The following is a 7,939-nucleotide window of genomic DNA, read 5'->3' as shown; positions in this document are numbered from 1 at the left end:
CTTCAGGCTCGATGGGAAGTATCTACAGAGTACTGCGTCGTTTTGACTCCATCTAGCCAATACACGGTTATAATACCGAATGTGTGCAACGGGATCACTGGATCCGTCATAGCATTCAAATGTCGGGACAGAGCACTTGAGTGGAATAGGGGTGCTGGCCAGGCGATGAGTTAAGGGCGTGGAGTTAGCCTCTCTCATGACCTCTTCTAACCTTCCCCCTCCTTGTCTACTTTTTAACTGCCTGATCTCTGCCATTATTTCATCACGTAGCTCTTCCATCGCGCGGTGGTGCCCTACGCTCTTATGCTCGTGATAGATTGACTCTCCTTCGTTATAATCCGGGTCGGATGCACTACTACCCCTTGCCGCTTTTCCGTTTGCTGCTACGATGACTCTTCGGTCTCGGTTTGGTTCTGGTGCCTTTGAACTTGCTTAATCGAGTTTTTGGCTTGTCTTTGTGCTTAAGGAAATCCGGTCTATTAAATCCTGGTTTTCTCTGGCCAACAGAGCTACAACATCTGCGTAAATCTTCTGGTTCTTCTTCAATTCCTCAAGCTTGGCCATCAATCGATGTGATTGGTTCGACCCCTGATTGGGAGTCCCAGCTCGTGCTACTACGACAATGGTGCCGCCTTCTTCGATGGTTCGCATTAAAGGTGGGGGAGGTTCAGCTTCGATTGTTGGCATTTCCAGATCGGGCGAAGTGCCTATCTGCGGCGTTAGAGCCGCCGACACAGTTTGATTTTGATCGTTTGTTGATGGCATTCCGAAGGTCGGCGGGTGCGCGGGTTGGTGTGTTCTGGATTCATCCACCCTTTCTTTTGGTTGGTGAAATTGATTCGTAGCAAAAGTTTTGCTGGCTTCCGCAGCCTTTGGGGCAGCATCTGTTGTACTATACTTTGTTGCCGCTGCTCTGAGGGCCGCGGCTGCGACGGAGTTAGCGTTCATAGGCGAAGTGATTTCCGCAGTGTCCTTCCTCTGACTGGTCATTTTGGCTTTGTCTTCTTTCTGCTTGCTCCGGGTGATGATCGGGGTCGTCCTTGGTGCTTCCTTTGACGTGACTTTGGATTTTCCTGCTTCCTGCATCTTTTCCATCGTGGGTCCTTTTGTCGCTTTCGTTTTCCTTCTGCACAAGGGAATTTCAAACAGCGAGAAACAGAAATGTCCGTGCGGATCGGGTTAGTTTACAAAATTCCTTACTCCAAGACCGGGAAAAACTGCCCGAGGGCCACAGAGAACTTTTAAAAATGCGGGTTCATTGAAGGTACGCGGGAACGTGAAAGGATCCCCTTAAAAATGCACGTAGATCTTTTTGATTTTTTTTTGAAATCGACCCACTGGAAAGTCAGGTCCATAAGAGATCTAAAAAATGTAAATCCAAAGATCTAAGCGATAAATCTTTTAACCAGTTTAAATTGCTTCGACAGATACTGCCAGGACCATCGAAGATAACGGGTGCGTTTTTGAATATAGTAAAGTTAACAAAAGGTAAATACTGCTAGAGCTGATGAAATAGAGCAATCATATGCTAATTTAATATGAAATCATAGGATAAGATAAATCTTTTACCGGGACGAACTCCCTGTTTCTAGCGCCAAATTGTGAACACGTAAATCACGAAGGCATCTATATGTTCACAAACAATATTCACACTCTAGGTACCGACTCGTGCTGATAATACAATGGCATTGATTCCTTGGCTCAAAACCTTCGGGTTTATCATAGCCTCATCTAAGAACATCGCGAGTGGCGTTTACGCAGGGGAAGATAAATAAAACGAAGAATAAAGTAAAACTCATGGAGCGTTAGGCAAATATAAAGTGCTGAAATGTAAATAAGACTGGGATTTACGTGGTTCGGCACTAAGGCCTACATCCACGGGGTTGTTGTTTCACTATGTACTTGATGGTTACAAAGATAGTCGAGTGACTTTGGGGTTTACATAGGTCTGTATATTGTAAAGGACTAACTTACACACAATCTTTCTCTCTCCTTATCCTCCTGATTTTTCCGATCCCCTTACTCTTGTTGGAGAGGGGGTATTTATAGGGTTAGAGTGTGGGACCCATCTCTGAGGACCGTTGGAACCTTATCTTCTTGTGTTTTGTGTCCATCACGCGGGGGTCTTCGTTTATTACTTCATCACGCAGAGTCGTCTTCGTTCGTTCCACGGGTTGATCGACACGTATGTTGCTCAGAGTGTTTAATGCGGGTAGTTGAGGTGCCTGCTCGTGTCAGGCAAGTGTCTTCTTCCCATGTCACATCCATGTCAGTTCATTTTCTCTCCACCATTGATCTTGGATTCTTTTGGGGATGAGATAAAGTAACTCTTCAGGAGTTATCTGGTGCTCCGCAGTACATCGTGTTACCGGTACGTCTTTTTAACTTCTGCCCTTAGATTTGTTCGGGCAAAGATCCAACGTCGGCGGGATGGGCATCTTGGCTGTGGGCACATGTCATCATGCTTTGATGACTTTGTCCGCATGTTCTCCACGTATGTTCCTATATACACGTGTTTGATGATGAAATATGTGCACACACTATGCCATCACTTCAGCTAGAAAATTTGTTGCTACCCCCAGACCTCCAGTAGCTGCTCCCAAGCAAGGAATTTTATCTATTACCGAAAGCTATTCATCACAACACAAGGAATTTTACCATTACCGAAAGCTAGCAGTACAGCTTTAGAATCAAGGCTGAAAACTACATTCACATACTTTTTCTTGACTGCCCATTCACCAGCTACCACCAATGCCATCACTTCAGCTAGAAAATTTGTTGCTACCCCCAGACCTCCAGTAGCTGCTCCCAAGCAATCACCATCTTCATTCCTTTCTACAAAACCCAATCCTGCATTTCCAGGATTACCCTTGGAAGCTCCATCACAACATATGATCACATGTCCATTCCTAGGCAACCTGAAGAAGCATTGTTTAACATCTGACATATGTGTTTTAATACCTGTGATCCCAAAATGCAATAAGATATGTAAGTCATATACATTCCCTCACTTGGAACCTTTCATTCTTATACCACATGCCTTTGTGTAAGACAGTATTGTCTGTTTAAACTTCTCAAAGTTAGGTTCTGCATTCTCATATATCTTCTTATTCCTTGTGTGTCATAATTCAACCATCACCTTAAATGCACTGTTGTACCATACTTCCTGAATTGCTCCACTTTTTCCTTTTGCATACTTCAAAATATCCTCAAATGATGAAGGGTTAAGGAAACAGAAGATTCCTCCCAGCCAATGCCAAATTTTTGTACTAAAACTGCATTCCCATAAAATATGTTGCATTGTGTCTTGTGCATTGCCACATAGATAGCATTTTGAGACTGTTGAAAAACCTTTCTTCCTCACAGTTTCCTCAGTGGCATAAGCACCTCTCAAGATTTTCCATAAATTAGTGGAGGTGTAAGGGTGCACACAGGGATTCCAAACTTGCTTAATCCATGGTATCACATGAAATTTGTTTCTTATTTGTTGAGCTGCACTTGCAACTGAGAATTTACCATTTAAATCCTTCTCCCATATAAGCATATCATTACCACCACCAATTGCTGGAACCTCATTCTTCTCAAAAAAAATTGAAACATTTGCTCAGGTATATTCCATACTCCATGTACAATTAAATCAACAACCTTTAAATCCATATTCATTTGGACATAACTGTCATCTGCATGCCTTTCAATTAGAGCATAACCCTTGATCCATTTATCATGCCAAACTGATATTGATTTTCCATCTCCCACTATCCATCTCTTACCTTCATTAACTTCAGCAATGACCCTTTTAATACCAGGCCAAATTGAGGATTGTTTGTAAGATGATATCCATTCATTACTCTTGTTCTTGTACTTGGCTCTCATGAACTGAGCCCATTCAACCTCCTCTGTTTCAATCTTCCACAAGAGTTTCATTAATAAGGCCTTATTCATTACCTCCAATCTCCTTAAACCCAAACCACCTTCAATTAGTGGAGCATTTATTTCATCCCATTTAACAATCACTAATTTTTTAACTGAAGGATCTCCAGACCATAGGAAATTTCTGATAATTTTCTCACATTCTTTTATAACAGCTTTGGGCCATTTTTAAACAACCATATTATATATGGGAATGCTGCATAATACATGTTTAACCAAAGTTAATCTTGCAGAGAAGGCCAATAAATGTCCCATCCATCCAACCAACATCTTCTGCATTAATTCCACCATCCTCCAAGCTTGATATGACTTTACTCTCCCAGGATTTAAGATAACCCCCAAGTAAGCATCAGTCAACTCAGATAATCCCATTTGCAAATATTCAGCTATATCAGTTCTTCTTGCATTTGAAACTCCACCAACAAAACATTTGCTTTTGTTTTATTCACTACTTGTCCAGATGACAGTTGATACTTACTTAAAAGTGCCATTAAATTATCCAAAGATTTTTTGTGGCCATTGCAGAAAATAAAAATATCATCTGCAAACATTAAGTGTGAAGGCTGATAGTTACCTCTAGTCACCATTTCTTGCACTTTTCCTTCCTTCACCATTTTTGATAAATTTCTACTAAGAACTTCCTATGCAAGAATGAATAAGATGGGTGATAATGGATCACCTTGTCTTAACCCCCTTCCAACACCAAAAAAACCACAAAGGCTACAATTAACAAGAACATAAATCATTGCAGATTCAAAAATTTTCCTAAGCCAATTAATTCCAATTTCAGAGAAACCAAATCTTCTAAGTGCCTCAAACAAGAAATCCCAATTCAGTGAATCATAAGCTTGAGTTATATCAGTTTAATCCCAACATTTCCTCCTCTCCTCTTAATATTGAGATCATTGATCATTTCTGAGGCTAAAACAATTTTATCTTGGATATTCCTCCCTTTAATGAAGGCACCTTGCTGAACAGAAACTAATCTTCCAATTATTGTACTTAGTCTAGTTGTAACGATTCTAGTGAAAATTTTAAAGATGAAATTAGCTAAACCAATGGGCCTAAATTGCTCAGCTTTTCTTGCACCTTGAGTTTTAGGAAGTAAAAATAAGAAGTTAGAATTTAAACCTTTGGGTATAAATCTGTTACTCCAGCAGTATTGTATTGCTTCAATTAACTGTGCACCAATAATATCCTATGCAAATTTGTAGAAACTTCTAGGAAATCCATCAGGACCAGGAGCACTATTTGCATTCATACCAAAAACAACTTCTTTCATTTCAAATGCAGAGGGAGTAGCATCAAGAAAGTTGTTGTCCTCCTCAATTAAGATTTTAGGAATTGTTTCCAAAATTTCTTCATGAATTATGACACTCTGCTCTTCAAATTTCTTTTTATAATGTTCCACCAAGAGATTTGCAATTTGAGATTGCTAAGTTACTACATTACCCTCAGTACTTTCTAGCTCAGTAATACTGTTTTGGGATTGTCTTACCTTGATAGTTGCATGAAAGAATGCTGTATCGGCACCACCCTCCTTTATCCATTTTACTCTAGCCTTAGCTCTCATTAATTCATTATATTGTTGAGAAGCAATCTCTTGTCTCCCCCTTGCTGTGAACAGATTATTTAAAAACTCAAGATTTTCAGGATCTGCATCTGATAAAATAGAAGCAGCAAGTACTTCATCTTCAGTTTTATGAACTTTAACTCTGAGATCTCTAAAAACCTCCCAATTACACTTATTCAAAATTTGTTTTAACCTTTTTAGTTTACTCATGAAAGAAAAAGCAGGATCACCAAAAAATGTTTCATTCCATGCATCTTTAATAATTTCCAGGAAACCAGGATGCGAAGTCCAAATTGGTTGATATTTGAAAGGTGCATTTACAGGCTTCCAAATATTCACAACAGAACCAAACAAAGGATCATGATCTGATGTACCTCTTACCCCCACTTTATAAGACCAACCATCAAATTTTTCCAACCATTTGAGATTGTAGAATGCTTTATCAAGATCACATAAAATTCTTTTTCTACCAGCTCTATTGTTGCACTAGGAAAATTTAATTCCAATTCTTTTAGCTTGAATTAAATTACAAGACTCTAGACAGTCTCTAAATTCCTGCATTGATACTTTTAATGGTCTTCTACCACCAACTTTTTCCTCATAACTCAACAGCACATTAAAATCTCCAATTATCATCCAAGGATAATTCATTTGACTAATTATCTCCAATTAAAATCTCCAATTTCATCAATTACTCCCATAAATCTCTTCTATCCACAGTGAGACAAGCTGCATGAATTCCTGTAACCATAACATCTCCAACTTTGATAGTAATGGCTTGTCTTGAAGAAGAAACAACCACAGGTTTAGATAAAGAAGAATTCCAAAATAACCATATAGTACCTTTTGTATTATCACTAGGATTATGTATGATCATTTTAATCATTCCAGGTAAGTTCAAACATTTAATTCCACTATTAGAAACTTTTATCTTAGGCTCAGTTACCCATAATAGTGAAGGACTAAAGATTTTAACTAAATTTCTCAATTTATCTTTGGCTTGAATTCTTTTCAAACCTCTGATGTTCTAGTAAGCACTTTCATTGAGATTGAGTTACTTGGGAGGTACTAGTACCACCCATACCAACATTTGATTTAACTGAAAAACTTGCTTGTTTTCTAGTGATGACATTAGGAGCACCTTTAGCATTCTTCCCTTTAACAGGTTTGTTAATCACTTTTGAAAAAATATGATCCTGCTTTTCAGCTACTTTCAATTAAAGCTTGAAACTTACTTGGAGAAGCAAAACCTTTACCTGAATTAGGAATATGATTCACGGTTCTTCCTTTAGTGTTTGTTCCAGTTACTTCCTTGCAACCTTCTGAAGTAGCTACCTCTGTGTTTATATTTGACAAAACTTGAGCAGATAAAATCTCATTTGTAGTATTATTGTTTGCATGAGATACATTGTGAACTTGCTCAGTAGTTTGTTCACTTGAGGATATTTCAATAACTGAATTCAATGCTGGCACACTTGCACCCACATCAATAATTTTATCCACAAATATAGAAGGAAAATCATTAGGTGACTCCAGAAGACCAGTAAATCCTTTCTCCTTAGTTGAAGGTGTAAAAATAGGAGGAACTATTGCATCCACTTCTTCATCTTCACAGATTTTACTACTAGAAGGAAAACAAATATCAAACCCGTTACAACTCTGCATTGTGACTTTTGTTGGAGTGTACCTCCATTGAGTTTTCTGCTTATTATTAGCTTTCACTCCTTGGTTTTGTTATTTCCTTGCCACTCTGCACTCAGTGACCAAATGCCCCACAATCTTACATTTACTACAGAACTTAGGAAGTTTGGAAGTTCTAATATCTTGCTCAAATTTACAGTACTTTGATTCAACCACTAGCTTGTTAGGAATTTCATTTGATAGATCAATTTCCACTAAAATACTTGCATAGTAACCAATTTCTTGTTTTAAAGTTGTAGGATCTACTCTAATTGGTCTACCAATTTCCCTACCCATGGACATAAGAATATCTTCTTTCCAATGCTCAATACTAAGACCAGGAAATAACAAAAAAACAAAAGCACTTGAAGATTTTTGTTGTTCTGGTTTGAGATCTCTCTCCCAGAATATGAGTTTCAGGTATTGAGATTCAACTTCCCAGAATCCTTCATATACATATTTCATATCAACCTGATTCTCTAGTTTAATGATAAAGAAATCTTTGCCGATAGGAATAAACTGACATTTACCTGTGAGACTCCATTGTTTCCTTAAACTTGCTTCTGCAACTGAAATTTTCAATTTCACGAAATACAATCTACCGATCAAACTAAACCTCCATTCATTAACACTCTCATCTATAACCTCATCAGTTATGAAGATTGAGGGACTAAAATTTAGAGGAACATAAGAATCATCTGAATTAAACTTTTTTGAAATCTCAGATTCTGATCGAGAATTTGAAGATTCCTCCAT

The 7,939-nt window shown here is 38.4% G+C and overlaps 1 protein-coding gene across 1 annotated transcript; it reads right to left on the bottom strand.

The window, feature by feature from the left end:
- Positions 1-7,237: 7,237 nt before the first annotated feature.
- LOC113358966 lies at positions 7,238-7,939 on the bottom strand. The gene has a single exon (XM_026602674.1). It carries the CDS (start codon positions 7,937-7,939, stop codon positions 7,238-7,240), a length of 702 nt encoding a protein of 233 aa, XP_026458459.1.

Source organism: Papaver somniferum, chromosome 3 (assembly GCF_003573695.1).
Source record: "Papaver somniferum cultivar HN1 chromosome 3, ASM357369v1, whole genome shotgun sequence".
NCBI lineage: Eukaryota > Viridiplantae > Streptophyta > Magnoliopsida > Ranunculales > Papaveraceae > Papaver > Papaver somniferum.
Note: the sequence above shows the minus strand (reverse complement) of the source record. Positions and strands in the feature narration are given on the sequence as shown.